The 22,670-nt window shown below is 37.8% G+C and overlaps 1 protein-coding gene across 2 annotated transcripts in view; it reads right to left on the bottom strand.

Annotated features, from left to right (window-relative positions):
* FSTL5 (follistatin like 5) overlaps nt 1-22,670 on the bottom strand; it is a 560,774-nt gene that overhangs the window by 374,236 nt on the left and 163,868 nt on the right. For both annotated transcript variants that reach the window (XM_038400977.2, XM_038400978.2), the window contains exon 4: nt 8,701-8,949. In XM_038400977.2, coding sequence (XP_038256905.1) covers nt 8,701-8,949 — 249 coding nt within the window. The remainder of the gene's footprint in view (nt 1-8,700; nt 8,950-22,670) is intronic.

A 22,670-nucleotide genomic window follows, 5' to 3' on the forward strand; every position in this document is an offset into this window, starting at 1 on the left:
GAGCCTTTGATGGTGCGGTTGATGTTATTAGGCCCAACAACTCTGCTGCAAATCAAACGTCAAGAATTATAACATTCATACTCTGCTCATCCACTTTATACCTCTGTTGCCCAAGATTTTCACCTGATCTGCCATCCCTTCATCAGGTCCCACTGTCTTACCAGTCTTCATTTCCTGGACTGTATTTCTCACCTCTACCTCTGTTATATCAGACTCAGGCGCCACATTAGGATCACAAGTTGAAAACTCCACCCTAAAGGAGTTTGCCTCATTTAAGGCCTTGTCTACACTACCAATTTGTGTCAACAAAAATTATGTCGACACCCAAAGGTAGACACAATAAAAATCGCAATTTCATGTTTACATTTGCTCCCTCTGTCGGCAGATCGTGTCCACAGTTGGGGCACTATCATTGACAGTGTGAGCAATGCACTATGGGAACCTATCTCACAGTCCTTCTGTCACTAGGTGTTGTGGGATGATGGTGCGGATCACAGTGTATCTTGGGACAATGCTAAATGTCTGGTGATGCATTGTTTTCTGTCCCAGAACTCCATGGGCATCTTTCTTTCTTTCAATGCATTTTTTCAACGGCCCTTCTTTGCTGTGCAACTTCGCATCTTTGTGAGAAGGATGGAACCTGCACTGCACTCCTATGCTCTGTTAACTATCACAAAGACATTGCGGATGAGAGTGTAGTTAATTGTGAAGTTTCTAACTGAAGAAGACTCGCAGATGCCCAACGTTCTGTGTGATATGGATAGGAGCAACTTTAGATTGCTTTTGGCAATCACAAAGCAAGTGCATAGGTAGACCATCACTTTTGGACTTGTGAAACAAGCACTAAATGGTTAGATCGTACCGTCATGCAGATGTGGATTGACGAGCAGTGGCTACAGACCTTTCAGATGCGGAAAGCCACCTTTCTGTGTGCAGAACTCGCCCCAGTCTTGTGGCACAAGGACACCAGAATGAGAGCTGTCCTCTCGGTAGAGAAGTGTATGGCCATTGCTGTGTGGAAGCTGGCAACTTCAGATTGCTACCGGTCAGTCAGGAATCAATTTGGAGTGGGGAACTCAACTGTTGGGGCTGCGTTTATGCAAGTGTGCAGGGCCATAAATCACATCCTGCTATGAAGGACCATGAGTCTGGGAAATGTGCATGAAATAGTGGACTGCTTTGCAGAAATGGGTTTCCCTATCTGTGGAGGGGTTATAGATGACACACATATTCCAATTTTGGCACCAGACCACCTTGCGACAAAATACATCAATAGGAAAGGATATTTCTCCATAGTGTTGCAGGAACCTGTGGATCACCATGGACGTTTCATTGATATCAACACAGGATGGTCTCGGAAGGTGCATGACGCACACTTCTTCAGGAACACCGGCCTGTACAGAAACCTGCAAACAGGGACTTTCTTTCCTAACAACAAGATTACAGGGGGATGGTGTTGAAATGCCCATAAGTGATCCTGGGGGACCTTGCATATCCCTTAAAGCCATGGCTCATGAAACCTTACATGAGACAACTGTACAGCAGTAAGGAGCAGTTCAACAACAGGCTCACTAGGTGCCAGATGACAGTTGAATGTGCCTTTGGCAGATTGAAGATGCGCTGGTGATGTCTTTTTGGTAGGTTGGACCCTACTGAGGATAATATTCCTATGGTCATAGCCGCATAATTCATTGCATAATCTCTGTGAAGCCAAGGGTGAAAGGTTTGCTCAGGGCTGGGATGCTGAGGCAGACTGCTTGGTAGCTGACTTTGAGCAGCCAGATACCAGGGCTGTCAGAGGAGCCCGGGGCGGGGAGGGGGGCTATTCGAATTAGGGAGGCTTTGAGACATCACTTTGACAATGAGCTCCAGTAACACATATTTGTGTCTGAGTTGCCTCAATGTTACATGCCATATAGTTTTCCTAGGGGACAATGATGATATTTGGAATCTTATATTCCTGTAATAAAGTGATTTCTATGATGATTTATACTGAATTATGAAATTACAGTTTGATTTTCAACCCCTAAAAAAATTCGAATGGAAGTGCATACTTTTTTGGAAATCTTAGACATCTTCTGTGGACCCCCAAGGGTCTGTGGACCACAGGTTGAAAATCACTAACCTAGAGATTATGAGATACCAGAGTATTTCTCAATCATGTGTTTGCAGTGAATAAGATGCTTTTGACTTTTTTTTTTTAAAAAAAGGTCTCTTCTTGATGCCACTATATTGTTTTCAAACCTGCTAATAGAAATATTCTAACATCCCCAGCAACCATGGAATAAATATAATAGCTTAAATTGTGTCGATTGGGTTTGAAGCTGAGTAAAACTACAGGCTAGAAACGTCCAAAAAAGAAAGACAGACGTCAAATTCAGTATCTAAGTGTTGCAGGTAGAAAAATAATCTCAGCAAAACAAACAAACAAACAAACAAAGAATCTTGCCAGTAGCAATTTAGTGAAAAAATAGTATTCTGTAGTATCTCAATGGATCGGAATCTTCTAAAAAATAGTAAAAAAAAGAAAAGAAAACAATTTAAGATAGAAGTAGGTAAAATAACCAATAGGCTAAAATATTAAGTATAGAATTTGATATGTTTTGAATGATACAAGAAGTACATACATAGAAATACACAACGCCACTTTGTATACTTTGTCTCATCTCTTTCAAAACATATCAAATTTAATATTTATCACAGGCAGCAGAAAGATCAGCCAACATTTTAATTGCATTTTAATGCTAGGATCTTAAGATGTCAGAATCAGGTAAAATGGAAAACAGAAACCTCAAAAAAGATTTAATGAAATTAAAATGTATTGGAATGAAAAATGGCCCAGATATTCCAAATCTGAAATCAACCTCCTGAATTTTGAGGGGAACTCATATCTGAACCCACTCAACTGGTTTTGTTTCTAAAGCAATCGGGGCAAAGGGGAGTGTCAGACTCCAATCCAATTCTCACAAATTTTTCAGTATTTGGGCCACAAAACTACTACAAAACTGCCCAAAGGATTTTAGTCCTATTTATGGAATAAAAGTCCATCATGACTATAAATATGAGCACCATGCCTCCCAGGTATGGCCATTTGAGTGGCGATGGCACTGAATCAGCAGCTCAGGCAGACAACTTAGAATAAGAGCTTCCCTATAAGAATGAAAAAGTAAACAAGCATCAAAATTCCTTGCCATGTGGCATTTTGTACAGAAATCCATATTACAAAAGAACTGCAGGCAGGTCTGTGATATAACATAAGTGAAAAAGAAATACCTAGTGTTAAAGGGGAGTTTCAAGTCGACCATTTAAATAAATGGTTAAATCAAAGTTACTGACATGGATTTAGTGAGGCCAACACACAGTGCAGTGCATGTGATAAAAGAGGAAAAACTCTAAACTAAAGTCTCTTTAATGTCCAGTTTTGGACACTTGCCATCTACTGTGTGTTACACATCAATTGTAGTGTTTGATGACGTCACTGCTCAGTCACACAGTTTATTGTCCCACACATAAAAGAAGTCCAGTTTCCAAGTGAAAGAACAATTCTAGCCTTCTAAACTTGCCAGACAGCCATTAGCTCTAGCTGAGAATACATGCAACAAAGATTCTGGCAGAAGCACAGAGTAGAGCAGTTCTAATCAATTGAAATCACCACCCACTGGAGGTTGTTAAAGGTAGGTTAGCAACAGATAGCAGGGGGTTATTTATCATCATCATCCTCCTCTTCTTCCTCAACCATTGCAGTCATCCAGCCATTTCCCAGTTCTCCCAGTACACCAGTCAAAAGCAATTTGGGGGCACAAAGCACATGGCCCGAGACCAGCAACATCATGGAGGGTAGCTTGTATGTGGTCTCTACATCCAAAAAGTCCTTTCAGCCAGCCAACCAGCCAAACAGGCAGCAGGAGCACGGCAGAGCTCACAAGCTCAGCCTGCTGACATCAGAAAGATGATTTTCAGCTTCTCATTTTGTCTTATACTGTCCACTTCAGTTCATCAGGCATAACACCCTTTCCCTAATCTAAGCCAGTTCTCCATGGCCACCATCAACCTCTCTTTTCCTTCCTTCTCTTCCTACCCTCAATCATCTTTTTTTCTCTCTTATCTTCAAAAAAGCTTAAAGTAATTGTCCAGAAACTGCAAACTAAAATGTTATCATATATAATCACCATGAAGTATGCAAAACAAATCAAGCTAACCCTATGATCTAATTTATATAAACACTTGTCCTCCCATCTCCTTATTCTCCTACTGACTGTAATCACTTCTTGGTATGTCCTTAGAATGTAAAGCTCTGCGGAGCATAGACCAGTCTTTCAAACATTCTCCTAATTGTTCAGCATATTTTAGGCTTGATATCAATAGCAGTTTTAAACATCCACATATGGTAAAAGCTTGATCACATCTCTGACAGTGGTAGCTGTACATTGCATTCAATGACTGGGGATACCTGACTATGCAGCTGAATAACTCTGGCTCATACTGATGAGGAATATGATCCTACTTTCTGGGTGTTTCATATAGAGGTTAGCTTCCCAGCAGAGTACATTTGTCCCCAAACCTCAGAAGGCATACAGATCAACATCTAACAAAACCCTTCTCCTCTGATTGCTACTTCATGCTAGTGCAGTCCAATGCCCAGGAGACACATAAGGTTTCATTTGTGGTCGGAAGGGAAGATGGCAGAGGACAGTGGTCCAATGAGTCTTCCCATGGCCATATCAGAACATTCTTTATCAAAGAAACTGGAGAGGGGAGAACAACTGATCTGTTGATTCTGCTGCTGTCAGTTCACTTAACATAGCCACACAGACTGACAGCTTGCCACTGGGGCCAATGAAAAAAATTGTCTAACTGCTTTAGAGACAAATAATATATATTATAAACAAGAAAGATGTGGATATCTGAAGATCTGCACTGCATCATAACATAAGCAGAGGGACTGACTACATCTCCTCAAAAGCTCACGGTCTTTACATATATATTTCAAAGGTATTTCTGGTATTAGTACAGAATGTTATTCCTTCTGTCTACAGGACAACATACTGACCTCAGACAAGACAAGCAGTTCTCGGTGATTTCAATGGAAGTTTCTAAAAATAAACCGAAAGGGTTGTGGGGTAGGGGGAGATTTGTTGTTGGGGTTTTTTTTTTGTCTAATATGTCACTCCCTCAACCTCACATATAACACACACCTCTGTTCAAAGGGCAATTTCCACATCACTAAGCCAGAGCTCTGAAGTTCTTGAAGATCAATTTGAAAATTATTCAAATATACATTGTATTATTTTAACAATTATAGCTGCTAAGCTGTTATTGTTTGTGATGCTAATTGAGGTGCGCAGAGCATTTGCTGCTGTGATTTTCATTCTCTAGTCAGTGAATGGCAAGTGGTTTTCCATGTAGAGGTTTTTCTTATAAAAGGGGTCATTCTCAATTATTTTGTTTTAGGATTTATATTCAGTTTCTGTCTGAAGCTTTAAATTTAAACCTCAAGCAAGTAAATTATGTTTTCTCACAAACTGACCCTGTGTCAGGGTTGGAAGAAATTATGCTTGTTAGAAAGAACTGTATGGATTAGATCAGTTGTAAAGTTATAGAAAAATGACAAAGTAAATGTCTGCCTAGTCTGAAAACTGAATGACTAGGCATGACACAGAAATTGAAATATTTATATTAAGGCATCATTCAAAATGCATCTATGGTGTCAGTGATAATAGATGATGATGTATTGGATCTTGAATGGAAACAGTTAAAAATGTTATTTCTTACTAAAAAAAATAATAAATTTCTATGAGTAAACCCTACCTGTGATAACACAGAAGTGCTTAGCTGTTTTCTGCATTTAGTTTCAAAATAATTAAATATGATTTATAATCAGTGGTAGATTAAGACCAGATCCTTTGTGCATGAGGATCCACTGCAGAGGACCTGCCTCACAGGCCAGCTAAGAGCAATTGATGGTTATGGAATTCTTCTTCTCTAAAGACACCATCTATTCAGGTTCTGACTGTTAGTTTTTGTCCATCCATGCAACCCTAAGAAAATTTCCTTAGCTCTTAAGGTTTTGTCTACTGACTGATTCAAGGACACTGCCCTACTGAGCACATCCTGGGAATTCTGTAAGATGATATGGTCAGAGAAGCAGAACTACTACATTCAATTTGTGTGGGAGGTGGAAAAAATCCCTTTCTCGCTCTTGTTCCACAAAAGTATGGTGAAAGGTGGGTGGGAATCCAGCGCACATAACTTCAGCCTTTCAGAAATGATGCATTCTCCTTACAAGACCTTCCTTTCTACATTCTCTCTCTGAATTGGCTGCTGTATAACAGCTTCCCGAACCCTGCTTCCTGTCATAATGGTGGTAACAGAGGCACTAGAAAGTGACTGTACTGTGTGGTGGTGGGCTGCAGAGCAGGAAACGGTTCAATAATTTTAAAAACAAATTCAGAAAACAAAACAGGCCACCGTTTAAATTAATTTAAAGAGCTGTGTCTCCAGTTTCAACTGTTCTTGAACTGCAATGCAACCGTTTAATATCCTGGGGTCATATTATGCCATTCATGTACAAAAGTCCCTACTTAAATTAAAAAAAAATGAACAACATGATATGCCCCAATGTAATTAACAAAAACAGGTAACAGAAAAAAAATGTTTGTCAAACTCTGCCACCAATATCACCTGTGCAACCTCAATGAAGTCAGAGTTTGATCCAGTGTTCACTCCAATCTTGTGGAGCTTAGCCAACAAAAGTGCAGTAAAACTTCTGACAGCATTTGTCTAGTGCTCCCAGTAAACCTTCTAAAATAGACCGTTGGTATAATATTCTGCATATGAGAGACACCATTGCAATGACTGAACTGATTGCCTAAACTAGCTGAAACTTCTAAGTGATCTTCAAGGATACCACATGGAGGGCGCATAGGAATAATTCATCTGGCAGTGACAAAGCATGGATAATTGGCCCATAACTTCAAGAGATCAAAATCTCCTTTTTTAAAAAATTTTAGAAAGCAATATTTTCCCCAGGAAGATAAAAAACATGATGTAGAGCAGCTTTTTTATATTGTACATGATGCAGTGTGCTATACTCATTTTAGCCATTACATGCTTATTACCAGAAAGAAGCTAAAATTTTAGGGGCAATTTCAGTTATTTAATACATCTTTCTAAACTGTAAAGTTAGTGGAAAACACAGGAGTGAAAATTTTAACACATAGTATTTGCATAAATTTACACCATAATGAAAGTAATTCTCTTATTTCAAATACATACACACTTTCCCTTAAAAATCCTGGAGCCTCTCTTAAATTCTATGACTTACAATTATTATTTTATTTACATTTGATAGATGTTGCCTAATTGTATTGTTTTATGTGAAATTGAACTATCTTTTCTGAGTTTTTAGTGGACATCTTCATGTAGTGGTTATTTTCAGATTCATTGTTGGACCACTAAGCCATTCACAGGTATTTATAAACATTACTTATCACAAAAATGTTAATAAATAATGTTAGTCGCAAAAAAACCACAAATTCATTCAACCTAGTCAGACCATTAAGAGTGCCTCACTTGAAAAAAACAATGAGGAGTCCAGAGGGGTAGCTGTGTTAGTCTGTATCCACAAAAAGAGCAAGGAGTCCGGTGCCACGTTAAAGACTAACAGATTTATTTGGGCATAAGCTTTTGTGGGTAAAAAAATATACTTCTTCAGATACATGGAGTAAAAGTTACAGATGCAGTTACAGATGCAGGTATTAATATAGTGACACATGACACACCTTACAAGTGAAGACCCAGTGTTGACAGGGAAACTTGTAAGGTAACTCCCTTCTCTTCATGTGTCAGTATATTTATGCCTGCAGCTGTAATTTTCACTCCATGCATCTGAATAAGTGAGGTTTTTACCCACAAAAGCTTATGCCCAAATAAATCTGTTAGTTTTTAAGGTGCCACCAGACTCTTGTTGTTTTTGTGGATACAGACTAACACAGCTACTCCTCTGATTCTTGTCACTTGAAAAAGCAACTTTTCTTGAAAAGCCATCTGCTTTTCTCTGATTTAAACAAGAAAAAGATACAATGCAGAATTCAGAAAAATACATTAAAATATTTCCATCATTTACATTGGTGGATACAAATATTGTTTAATCAAGGACTGTACTGGTGGTGTTCTAGGAGCTTCAGAGCTGCACTCTGTTTCATAAAATGGAAGAGGCTGTGACAGCTCTCATCTTTAATATGATAGATGTAGCTGCTGCCAACTGCTGTCTCTCAGCGTTTGGTGTGGCCTTCAATTTACAAGCAGCTCTGCGCAGGGGGACCCCCGCACCCACATGGAACCCCATGGAAGTTTTTGATTGAATTTTTGTGTCACTGGCATAAATTTATATTGCATGTTGGGACTACCACCCCATGTTAATGATGAACGTGGTCATCAGTTACATTTGTATAGCTCTTTGGGTATATTGGTCCCAGAGCCCCACTTTGACATACCCAGGTTTATACAAACTGTTTTCAGAGGATATTGAGTAAAATGAAAAAACAGCTGCTAGAAATCTCTAGAGTGAGATGCTTGTCAAATCAACTTTTTGCATCACTTCTTCACAATACACTCTGTGCAGTCTCACTGGTGCTTTAATTGAATTGCTTCAAAATATGTACCTGATAAGAGTATTCCAGACTTTGTCCAACCACTTACCTTTGAAGAAGCAGTCTTCATTGTGAACGATGGTAACCTTTTGCTTTTTCAAGCAGGCAGCCCTGTGCACTTCACAATGGTTTTTATAGAATTCTCCATCAGAACCACACACAGGCTTGTAGTGAGATTTGCAGTGTTCCATGCATGCACATTCAGCTTGGCCAATCTCTCTGTTAACAACACAGTGCCTACCTAGACCACAGTATTTATTTTCACAAGATCCAAAGGGGCCATCCTGATCAATGTGCCCTAGAGAAAAGGAAAAAAAAAAAGAAGCTATGAATTTACATGTAATCTGACAACTAGGATAATATATAACACCTGGCCTGCAGGCTTTCTTTGAAAATAGAAATTGGACCCCATGAATCTCATATAAATTGTTACATACCATAGAAGGAAGAATTGTCTGTGATTTGCATGTGAGAATTGTGACATGAGAAAGCATAGTTCTACAATCCACAGCGTAGGTTACTCTGTAAGGGTTACTACAAATGGGGCATTGTTTTACTTTAAATCCCCTGATTTTATCAAGTCAGTATCTTCTGATTCTTTAAAGGTTGTTTGCATACTTTGTATAAGGAATGAGAACCCAGTTATAATGTAATGTCCTATTGGGAGAATACCAAACCTGCCCTACAGCCAAATAGGATGTGTAAGGTTTCTGAAAGAGGCAGACTTTAGAATACCAGTGTTTAGAAAATTAGGAAATGTAATCTCTGGCTGATGAAGAAACAATGACATACCATTGCATAAGAAGAGTTAATGACAATATACTGCAGATAGTCTGCAGTTCTTTTGTTAAGTAAATTGTAACGATAAGATCAATTAGCAATAACTTTAAATTCCACTACTGTTCTCACTATAAGTTCAAGAAGCTTGAAAATACTCTATTTCTCCCATTAATTATTTGTTGTATGCACTTACTTTACTTAAAGATTCTGCATTTAAGCCAACCCTCAGTCAATTGCAATTGTGGCTCCTCTCTCTTTTTTTTAAACTCTGAGGCTCAGTAGAAGATTTTAACACTAACTTTCAACTTGATAGCCCAATTTTGGAGGAGCTAACTTTACTTTTGTGGGTGAGAACTTCATTTTAAATGGCAGCTGTGAACCAAATTGAGGGATGAAGAGGAATGTTTGTTCTTAAAAGTATTGACATCTGAATATTTCAAGAAAGAAAGGAATTCACTATTTAAAAAAAATCAAAAGACTCTATTCTCATTATTTCTTTCCCCTTCTCTCACTTATCTTCCTATTAAAAATATAACCACCTTAACCAGATTAGGATAGCCACTTCCTTCCCCTTGTTCTCTCTTTGCTTCTTTCTCAGACCAGCCCATTTCTCTGGTCTCTCCTCCTCATTTGCTCCTCTCTTCCCCCCACTTCTCTTCTGTCTTCCTTACTGCTCATATACTCTGTCCCAATTATCCTGCTCTGATTTTCTCTTCCTTATTCGCCACTGTTTTATATTCTATCATCTGTCCCCTTCTCTCCCATTTGCTTCTCTAGTGAATACATAATGTCCAACCTTGAAAATAATATCTCTACTCCACATATGTGAGTGCCCCCATTGACCAGACAAAGCATTTACAAAATCAGGCCTCCAAAACAATTTTACTAATACGTTGGCAAATTAGACAAAAGTGCTAAACAGAGCAGAAAAGTGTTATGTTGGATCATATAAAGAAGATCTGTATTAAAATCACAAATGAGTTTGATTCCCCATAGTTTAAATTGCAGGGTAAATTAAGACGTCTCTTGGTTTTTGGTCTCTTGTTTTTACTGTTTCTCTCCCTCTCTGTGTGAAACTTGCAAACTGCTAATTGTGTTAGTACATCCTAAGACAGAGTCTGTGCTCAAAGCAATACTTTGTAACAACAACTACTCACACGAAAAAAAAAGGAGTACTCGTGGCACCTTAGAGACTAACAAATTTATTAGAGCATAAACTTTTGTGAGCTACAGCTCACTTCATCGAATGCATACAGTGGAAAATATTGTGGGGAGATTTTATATACACAGAGAACATGAAACAATGGGTATTACCATACAGACTGTAACAAGAGTGACCAGGAAAGGTGAGCTATTACCAGCAGGAGAGCAGGGGTGGGGGGAACCTTTTGTAGTGATAATCAAGCCGGGCCATTCCCAGCACTTTACAAGAACAGTAGGAGGGGAAATAAACAAGGGGCAATAGTTTTACTTTGTATAATGACACATCCACTCCCAGTCTTTATTCCAGCCTAAGTTAATTGTATCCAGTTTGAAAATTAATTCCAATTCAGCAGTCTCTCTTTGGAGTCTGTTTTTGAAGTTTTTTTGTTGAAGAATTGCAACTTTTAGGTCTGTAATCGAGTGACCAAAGAGATTGAAGTGTTCTCCAACTGGTTTTAAAATGTTAAAATTCTTGACATCGAATTTGTGTCCATTTATTCTTTTATGTAGAAACTGTCCAGTTTGGCCAATGTACATGACAGAGGGGCATTGCTGGCACATGATGGCATATATCACATTGGTAGATGCGCAGGTGAACGAGCCTCTGATAGTGTGGCTGATGTGATTAGGCCCTATGATGGTGTCCCCTGAATAGATATGTGGACACAGTTGGCAACGGGCTTTGTTGCAAGGATAGGTTCCTGGGTTAGTGTTTTTGTTGTGTGGTGTGTGGTTAAACTTCTGGGTACTCTTCTGGCTCTGTCAATCTGTTTCTTCACTTCAGCAGATGGGTACTGTAGTTGTAAGAACGCTTGATGGAGATCTAATAGGTCTTTGTCTCTGTCTGAGGGATTGGAGCAAAGGTGGTTGTATCGTAGAGCTTGGCTGTGGACAATGGATCATGTGGTGTGGTCTGGATGAAAGCTGGAGGCATGCAGGTAAGCATAGCGGTCAGTAGGTTTCCGGTATAGGGTGGTGTTTATGGACCATCGCTTATTAGCACCGTAGTGTCCAGGAAGTGGATCTCTTGTGTGGACTGGTCCAGGCTGAAGTTGATGGTGGGATGGAAATTGTTGAAATCATGGTGGAATTCCTCAAGGGCTTCTTTGCATGAAAGACCCCCTAAGCTTATTCTTACTAGCTTAGGTTAAAACTTCCTCAAGGTACAAACTTTGCCGTGTCCTAGAACCCTATGCTGCCGCCACCAATCGTGTTAAACAAAGAACAGGGAAAGAGCCCACTTGGAGACATCTTCCCCCCAAAATACCCATCCAAGCCCTACACCCACTTTCCTGAGGAAGGCTTGATAAAAATCCTCACCAATTTGCATAGGTGAACACACACAGAGAGACTCAAAATGATACTTTGTAACAAAAGAAACAGCACACAGAGACTCCCTGACCTTTTGTTGTATTTATCTCGCTTTGTTAACTATTGTGATTAAAATAGAGATAGAGGATGTATGTGGATGGACGTTTGGTGTGGATAATAAATGAATGATCAGGAAGGTGCCAGCCTAAGAATCCAATGTCGATTGGCCGAAGAAGGCATCAAGTGGAATCAACCAGAGGATCCCCAGAGGGCAGACTGGAATCCACCCAACAGCCCCAAGGATGGGAGAACCAAAGAAGAAGATAACATCTGGCAGCATGGAGCCATCAGGAATGTGCCATCTGCTGATTGATTCAGCAACAGCATGATGAAGCAATTTCCATAGACTGGCATAGGAATAAATTCCTATAAAAATGGACTCTAGAAACTGAGAATTTCGGGGTTCTGATTCTGCAAACCAACTTCCAGGAGCATCAGATGACATATGACAAGGCCCTGCCCCCGCCTTGTGACCAGGTCACCTAGCCAATGGCTTGGCACGAGCAACTCTAAGTCTGGTAACTATGATAACAACTTTGCAGAACCTGTGTGTGTATTAATGAATGCATGAATAAATATGAAATTGAACGGAATGTTATAGCTATAATTAAGTGCTTACTATGATTTTTTCTGTATTCACAATAAATGTGGCATTTTGCCTTATTCCCTTTTACAAGATCCTTCTGGTTTTTATTTTATTGGTATAACAAAAGGACTGCAAGACTGAAAGGTTTTGGTGCAGGTTTTACTATGGTATCTCTAGGGTAATCATGTCATAAAATAACAATATTCCTCTGTTGTCTATAGAACAAGGCCTTTGTTTTTCTGCTCCACTACTACCTATGCTGAATGTTTAGATACTTATGTCAAGTAGTGAGCATGAGAGCCCACTTTTACTCTTTACAAGGACTGCAAAGAGCAGTGGAAGGGGTGAATGCTTTTCCTCACACAGAAAATAACCTGATAAATGGCAGCTATAATCCCACAGAAAGGAAGAGTAGCAGCCTAATATGTCAAGTAGGCTTCAAACTGAATATCAGTGATGTGGGGGAAAAAATGGAATACAGTGTGCATTTACAGTACAACATCAAATCTGGTATTCCTAAAAGTAGCAATACAGATAAACTGGTTGCATTAGAAAATTAGCCATTTTCTAGGAATTAATTATCTGTTTTACACCACATGCAAAGGTACAGATTCTAAGTAGTTTCAATACAATTAAACAAAATGTAATTAATCCATACAAGCATCCTTTTGCATCTCATATTATGTAAATGAATGGTGAGAACATGGCCTTTCTGACTGTAATTATCCATAACTAATGTGAAACATAGTTCAGCCTGAGATTAAATCAATTTAATCTGATTATCATGACTAGGTATACATCCATTTGTCATTATACACTAAATGAATTGCAATCAGCAGCAACCAATAACTTTGCATAATTTACTCTTCTTAAAAGATGTATTTTCACACTAAATCATGCCAACTCTTACAAGTCTTCTTTAAAAAAAATCTACCGCAATACTTCATATCACTGGAATGGTTTACTATATAGCTATTTAAAAACCCACAAACAACTGTATCAAGAAGGCTGATAGGAAAAATACCCCATACAAAAACAGAACTGCCAGTGATTACCTCCTCTGGTAGGTCAATACCTGGTAGGTCAATAATGTAGAATATAAAATATTCATTGTCTCATAACATCAATAATATTAAACACAAGAAAATACCTCTCCGTATTGTAACAACCCAGTTCACGGGTCTGAAAACTCAATCAGGTTCCCCCTGCAGGTTTTTTTTTGTGATATTCTTTTAAGGTTTGCTTTTCACTCCCAGAATGAGCAAGACATTTAGTTCCCAAAGTGGTAGTTATTCCAAACTCTCTCCTGGCTTTCTGCTCTATTGTAACTCTTTCCCAGTCCCTCTCCAGATCCATGCTAGACTCTGCTGTCAGCCAATATCCCCAGTGGTCTCATAGTGAGAGAAAAAAGAGGAGTGTCAAAGGTAATTCTGCCTTAGATAGCATAAAATTTAGGTTCTACTATGAAAATTGAGAACTTCTTACACAACATATATGCTCCCTGAGTGCATTCACTCTCATGCTGACTTAAACGATTAAAATACGTTATTATTTTTTACAATCGTCTTGTTAGTCCTATAGAACTAAGACAGCTAAGACATGGGTTCTTTCCTTTCCTGTGCATCAATACAATTAGTTTTCTGAGTTTTAATATCAAGACCAATGAACTGTATCTCTGCCAACCCCCTGAAGGCAATTGGTATATACAGGTGTCACCGAGGGAGTAACACAAAGGCAATGGGAAAATGAAAACACAGTTTGGCCTAAAGTATTTTATTACTGGTGATGATGCATTAGAAGGAAAAAAACCCAGCCAGCCTGACTCTGAGACTCCAGGCTTAGTTCATAGGGTTGGCAATTAGGAATTTTTTTCATAAACTAAACACAGGTTAATTAGTTAATGTTAAGAAAAAATAATCATGGTTATCCATTAAGCCATTGTAGACAGCTACTTTTCAGAAGAGAACTACACTAATTTAGGTGGAGATTTACCACAGGTTAGGGTAATGACACATGGAGATAACACAATCACTTGGCCTCACTGTCTCCCATATGAGTCTGCCCCCTTCCCAACTGCACATATGGAGCCATAGGGAGCCCCTACAGAGGGGTTTCTGCAGGGACAGGGAAAGGGTTGTGAAGAAATGCCCTAGGTACAGTCCCACAAAGGGATCTGCTAGTTTGTTTGTTTTTTTCCCAAGCAACCTTTGCCCTGAATGCCATTCTTTAAATTGATTTTGCTATACTGCGTAGACTGTCGGTCCTTCATCAGTTGAGACTGAGCCAATCATAACACGTCTTCCAATCTTCTCTCGCTCTGGCCATCCTTCGCCATGCTTGTCCATATCTCCTTGTTAGGAAATTATCCCACCTTTTTGGAGGCTGACCGCGTGGACGTTTCTGTTCTCGCAGATACCACTCGGATATAGCTGCGGTCCATCTGTTGTCTCTGAGTTGGGCCACCTACCGCATTTTGCTGAGCCTGCTTTCAACAACAACATCTCGCACTCCAGACTGCTGCCTAATTATTTCGTTGGGGATGTGATCACGGAGCGAAATGCCCCAAAATATTCATTCCATCATTCTCTGTGTGACAGACAGTTGATGTTTTTCAATCTTTGTCAGCGACCATGTTTCGCTGCCATATAACATCGCTAGAAGCATAGTCGTGTTAAAAAGATTTGCACGAGTTGTTTTGCTGATCTTTCCTTGGAGGATGTCCTTGATATCATTGAATGCGCACCATCCAGCTTTTTTTTCCTGAGACGTTAAAAGGTACAAAATACTTCCAACTTATCTATATATTTTGCCCATATTAATGGGAAAAACCCCTTTATATTTGTTTTTTAAATTACCCAGCATGATGAGTCCCTCTGATCTCTGATCTAATAAAAGTTATTCCCTAGTATTTTCTATAGCTTTATTTTTCTTTTCAACCTGGAGACTCACAAACACAATATTTCTCCCAACCAGTTGGTCAGTTCCATTGTCCAAATATTGATCTCCTCACCCCCACTACGAACAATGTTGCTTCCTTTTCCTTAAAAAAAGTGAACTTCAAAAGATGCTCCAAAAGCATTTCAAAATAGGACAGCATTAAATGCATATGGTAATATCACATCAAATCTCGGCAAATTTTTAAAATGGGAAATTGGTGTTGTTCCAGTGAATGAGGAAGTTCCAAATATAAAGTTAAGTTATCTGAAGTAAATGCAATGAAAGCAGCTGCATTTTCATTTTGGAGACCAAACATGTAATAGAGAGCATTTAACCATGGAAATTAGCATTGGTGTGACAGATCCTTTTGCTGCATTGTGTTACACCGATTTGGGGGTAAAACTTAAGTATGCATGTGGTCTTTAATGTGTGATAATTCTAATATATCTCTACATTCCATTGGTATTCAACATATATGGGAAGAACTCACTAGCCAGATTGGTTTTAATGTGTATAATTTTCATAAGTGCCTAAGTAACTTTGAAGGTTTGGTGTCATTGGATTTAGGCTCCTAAGTCACTTTGGTGCTTATGAAAATTTTACCTAACATGCCAAGAAATTATTACTATGGGTGGGCATTAGATATTAACTGTTACAAGTTCATGTAAATCCAAATTCCTTATATAACCACTAATCTCAAATAAAGTAACATTTGTCAGGATCTGAGACTACTTTATGGACGAGGTCGTGCACACACATTATAAAATTATGAGACTCCCTCCCATAAAGGGATAGAATTGTTGTAGTGTGAAGCCAAAATCTATAAATCATTATTATTTCTGCTTTCTGAATTAGAAAATAAGGATCAGAGACTGGCAATTGTTCTGAATTATTGCAGTATGTGTGGAGACTTAACAATGTATAGAGCATCATACTGCTGTGCAAGTGGAGACTGAAGTGAAACTTTGCTTGGGATTTGATTTTAGTAATGTAATTGACTGATACCTGAAAGTAAAAGGCCAACTAAATAGCTTCTTCAGAACAAAGGAAAATAATATATATAATGCATATCTGATATCCATTATATGCCAGACGTAACATTCATACATGGAATTAAACAAACAAGCTTTCTCTCCTAATGGAAGACTGCATTATTAGTTTGCTGGGAAAGACCTTTTACCAACTGTTTGCTTTATACTACTAACCATAAAATGAAACAATACTCTCATTAACTTCAACAGGGTGAGAATTTCACCCATAGTCTTGATCTGGAATTCATTTGTTATTGAATGGCCTCAATATATTTAAAAAGAGTACAGGAAATAGTTTTGCAGATTTTAATTTGAATTTAGAAAATGGCAGCATATTTTCTAATGACCTTCATAAAAGGAGTAACAGTGCACTGTATTTTAAGCTTATGTATCATACAATAGTATGTTTTGAAGTATTACACTTCAGAGATTTGTTTTTAAAAAGAAGGCCATTGACTTGTGCTTACTGGTCACATGTGGCACAAAATGAAAAAGAGAAAGAATCCCACACTTTTAAAATAAGATGGTATGAGGCTCACAATAACCCAACTCTAAATCTAAACTAAGGTATGTACCAAAGCCTGAAAATGTAAATAAACTCATAGGTACTAAGAAGCAATAGGAAAATAAAAATATATGGAAAAATATTTTTAAAAAATTGTGATACATAAAATAAATAAGAATTGTGGTACAATAAAAATGTGAGTTAAGGTCATCTATAGAAATAAAGACTTGATCCTGAGCACTGAAGTCAATGAGAGCCTTACTGTGTGCAGGATCAAACCCAAAATCAAAAAAGGTGCAAGGCTCTCACAACCTTCTTAGAACATTCTTTCCCTGAGAAGATCAAAAGAAAAGGGAAAACCAGTATATCAGTAAGTACTATGTCTGAATAATACATCGAGAGGAGAAAGGAAAGTGGTGTGAAGTACTATTTTAAAGAATTACTGAGCCAATTGTTCCTCCAGATGCATACTCACATCTCTTTCATTGAATCCAGTGAAACACACATGTGCAGTAGAGGGAAGAATTAGATCTCTAAGCTGAAAATAAACAAATATAAAAGAGCCCAGATATTTTGAATTGCCTAAGTAAGGGGCATTTTTAGTGGCAGATGAAAACACTGACATTCTGATATCAAGAGCTGATAATTTACAGAATATTGATGGTATTGATGGTACCAAATCTGATGGTAAAGAGATATGTGTGGTGACCAATGACCCTTCCGTCTATCTATGCATGTCATCTATATTATTACCCTGCTATCATAGTAAGCCTCCAAAATATATATGTGGGGTAAGAGGAGGAAATATACTTGTTAATTAGGCAACTAGATAACTTTTAACTAGGTACTTTATCTATTAGCACTGAAGCATTTGTGTGGGTAACTTCTGCTAGATAAAATATCATCTCCTCACACCTATCACACACACATTTCTAAATTATGTCAGAGTCTGTCTTCAACCCAGAAAGACAGATAAAGTATTGGGGGTGAAATTTCATCATTAATCCAGTTAATTCACCTAGGTAGGACAGCACAATGGAATTTTAATATTACCATGTACCATTTGAAAAGATTCCCTGAAATGCTTAGGCACAATAAACCAGCTGAAGACTCTTGAGGCTAAATTCTGATCTCAGTTACAATTATAGTGATTGTACTGGTGTAACTGACTGAATACTTGGTCCTGAAATCTGAATACTGAATGAAAGTAGCCCCAAAAATTTGAATTTGATGAGCTAACTTCATTCTCTACTCAGACGAGTGGATGTATCAGTGTATTGGTATTTCTAAAGTAAAGTTGGGTCAGTTACAAACATCTACTGGACCCAAGCTTTAATATCCCCTGATTTAGGAGAAACCATTCAAGGAAGTTAAAGCCTTGCACATCAAATGTCTTATCAAAAGTGTACCTTATGTTCATGTTTCATGAACACAAAATTTCATGTAATTGGTGGACTAAACAACTCATATGAGACTCCACAGCTGTCTGGTCAATAGTTTTCTCTGCCTTCATGTGACCTATAACTGTCAACTGTAAATACGATATCTCATGTAGATTTTGGACACTGTCCAGGAGACTGTGGATCCATTAAAAATGAATACAATACACTTGAACATACATAAAAGTTCCCATCTGAAACAGATATATTGATATTCTTTATTTAACAAGCTATTCAAGTGCAATTCAATTTAACTTCCTCATAGAAGTTAGAAATGGTCTATATTATTTTCACAGAACATAGTCAAATAGAATTGCTTTTAAAGATCTGAGTAAATTTACAGGATGAACCACAGAAACAGAATGCTGTAAATTAATGTTCTGCACTAGCAAATAATCTCCACTGATCTTGAAATACAGTAGGTCCACCCCATGTCCCCATAATTTCCTAATGGAAAAATTGCAAATATCTTGGAAGGATTGGGATAGCTAAACCAATGGCCTCCTTCAGATAGAGTTTAAACTGAAGGACCAGTAGTTCTACTTATAGTATCTTTTGGATGTTTTGTGGTATGTTTCTGGAGGTGTTACAATCTGAGTGATTTATCTTGATCTTCCCCTACTGTTTTTACTTCCTTGGAGGAGCTATGGTAGCCCTCCCTCTGTGGCATACATACAATCCCTAGCCCACAATGATACATAAAGCATTCATACACGTAATACAGTACTAGTTTACCAAAAATATTGCAGGAAGTTGCTCTAGCTGTCACAGTCAGTTCCAACTTGGCCATAATCTTTATTTTAGAAGAGAAACTCCTTCTGTTCAGGAGCCTACTCACAGGCTCGTCTTGTTAGTATATGAATAGCCATCTATAACCAAGATAAAGATGGAGTTGTGGGCCATTTCTGAAAAGGCTGTGTCTATACTCAGAATTTTCAGGAAATCTCCACTCTTGCTCTATCATTGCAATGCCACTGGTGCTGCAACCGTGGGAGATTTCTGAAAAAACTGCAAAGTATATAAAGTTAATGTCACTAGATCATGGAGGATCAACATTATTTAGGAGAAACAAGTGACGGCATACGTAAAGAAGAAAAAAAGTTCTCCGAACTACTCCAATAGGCAATATGCTATAAAAGAATTAGACAGAAAGTGTGTGCTGATCTGCTATCTACTCAAGGATCCCCACTTTGAGCACTTCACTGATTCTGAATTACTGAAAAAAGAAAAGAAACAGTCTGCTCTACAATGTAGTTGGTAGTAAAGAAGATTGAGATAAAGGAATCAGGAAGACAGAGAGAACTACAGTTCTTGGGTGCCCAAACAGCAGTTTGACTGAAGTTTCTGAATATTACTCATGTGAGGAGAGTGAATGAGCCCACAGTTCCCAAATGGTACATCAGAGTTGCTGTATTCTCTAGTCATACATGCACTGGCTAAAATGCTTGGACTGCACCTGTTCAGACAAAGATAGTGATTTCTCCCATAATGTTAATAACAATTACTTAGTGGCACATGGTCCTGTAAAGAAGCAAGTATTCTTTTTTGTATTGGACAACCAGAAAAAGGCACATTCAGTTAGATAAGACACATAGGGCTTTTCTAAAGAGTATGGTGATGTGCACTACAAAGGTGCACTCGTAATGTGCTGCTCGTTAATTAGTCTATGCTGCTGCTCAGTGAAAGTTCCCTAACGCACTCAGATGTAGTGATGTTTAAACAGTACTATGTTAAACTGCACTAGGCAGCTTTTAGTGTGGACCTGAAGGGTCTACATGGACCAATTAACATTCAACAGTTTAGGACTATTTTGAAATCACACTGCTGTAGTGTGCACAACCCCACTGGGTAGACTTGCCCTTAGAGGAGTAAATAGCCATAGGCATAGATTAAGCACTCACTATATTTGTTAGAAGTATCACTATGGAAAAGCTATCATAAAGAGAATTACCAAAACACAGAGCAGTCAATGTACAGCGTAAATTGTCCTTATAGATATCCTACTGTTTTTAATTATACATGCAAGGACACATCTAGTTTTTGAATCAATATTTTTATCACACAAGAAACAGAGCTGAATTCTGAACTTTTAAGTTTTTATTTTGTACGACTAATTTGTTAATCCTAGATTCTGTAGCACATTCTTTAGGTATTTTTATTTATGGTAACTATGATTTAGCTGTTCAACTTCAATTTTTTTTATTACAGTTGCTCCCAGAGGTTCCAATCATGACTATAGCCTCATTGTGCTAGGTTCTGTATAAACATCTTGAAAAATGGTCCCTTACCCCAAACAACTTATAGTCAACACAAAAGTCTCCCAGATCACATCTGGAAAGATCCTGAAGCAAAGATTTATGATTAAGTTTATCCACCACCACTCCTACCCATACTACATACAAATTAATTACAATACATCATTTGTTTGTAGGCATTCTGGAAAATCTTTTTTGCAAAAGTTCAAATACTAGAACGGCAGTTCACATAATCTTAATAAACAAACATATAAGAATTTGGAGATTAATGAAAAGAAAAGTTTCTTAAAAGGAATAATTACTTTGGGTAAACAAAACAAAATTGCTACCACAAGCATTGAGTAATTTGGCTGTTCAACAAAATGCTTTTGTGTTAGGAAAAATACTAAAGAAAAATGAGCTCATAATTGAAATATTTACAATAGTTGAAAATTAAATGGATGTTGTCAGACTAAAATTATTATGCTCTGAATAGACAAATTGTATTTACCTGTTACTAATAAGACTCTAGGTAGTTAGAAGTGAAATTGATTTTTAAAACTCTCTTTGTTCACTAGAACAGTGTTATTCAAGTTTTACATCAGTATAAGTCTTTTGGTTTCAATACTTAACACCAGTATAAACTGCAGTAATGTACTTGTGATTCAGAAGTTTTTCTGATTAACTTTTGCATTCCTCTGATTACTTTAAAAAAAATCAGCTGTGTCTGCTTTGTTTATAGCCTGTTTCAGTTCAATTTCTAAATGCTGGAATATTTGGCTTCCAAACTTCAATCTGGGTTTGGTGACCATCTAGGCATCTTGCTAAGGCTCTCTCTTTTATCAGGCTTTTTTCTCAAGGGGTTGATTAAGATCTTAGCAGACTGAAGGAGAAGATTTCCTTTGTGGTTGGGTTTGTGGCTATTGATCCAAAGTAATTTTGGATGGACATGTTTCTGTTATAAAGAATACACAGGGTGCATAGGAATTATAATAGGCATTTTTTAAAAATGATAATCAAAGTCATACAGAACACTACTTAGGCTATAGAGTAGCAGCCGTGTTAGTCTGTATTCGCAAAAAGAAAAGGAGTACTTGTGGCACCTTAGAGACTAACAAATTTATTAGAAATTTAATCTAATAAATTTGTTAGTCTCTAAGGTGCCACAAGTACTCCTTTTCTTTTTACTTAGGCTATATATACTTTTATTAATTTCTCTGCAACTGACATGTATCTTTAGAAATTACAGTAATGCTTCTTTATTAAATCTTGCTTTATACCATTACCCTTTTACATCAATGAGAGAGAAAAACAAAGTTCACCTCTAACTCCTCCTTCCCCCACCAACCTTAAAGGAAGTTCAGCTACTGAACCAAACATTGTAACTTGGGCCTATTGCTAACTAAAAAGAACAACTCCTTGGAACTGTCATTACTTTAAATATCACAATCACCAGCTACTACAATGAGTCTTTTATTTCAGATACTTTAACCGAAGATGCTTTTCAAAAGCAAGTAGATTTTGAAAGGAAAAATATAAAAGTTCTATTTCACTAGGTGATTTAACTCCCCACAAACATTCTCATCATTTGTTCTGTTTCCTGAGTTTTGGCTATCTCTCAATATATGCACAGCTACCCTTGATATCCCACTAATTTTGTCTGACTGGAAAATAGCAATATAAAGAGGCCAAACTCTGTAGCCAAATTTTTGCTAGTGTCATTATTTGTTTGATAGTTTCTTCTATTCTTCTGTTTCAAATATGCATTTTCCCATTTTGCTTTATGCTCAATAAAAGCATGGGCATTACTAGAATTTTATCAATCACATGACTATATGTATCCTCCTAGGGCTTGTCTACACTTGTAGCTGTAGAGCGCTTTGGGTTAAACCAGCCTTCAGAGAGCACAGTAGGGAAAGCGCTCCAGTCTATC

This window comes from Dermochelys coriacea, chromosome 4 (genome assembly GCF_009764565.3).
Source record: "Dermochelys coriacea isolate rDerCor1 chromosome 4, rDerCor1.pri.v4, whole genome shotgun sequence".
NCBI lineage: Eukaryota > Metazoa > Chordata > Testudines > Dermochelyidae > Dermochelys > Dermochelys coriacea.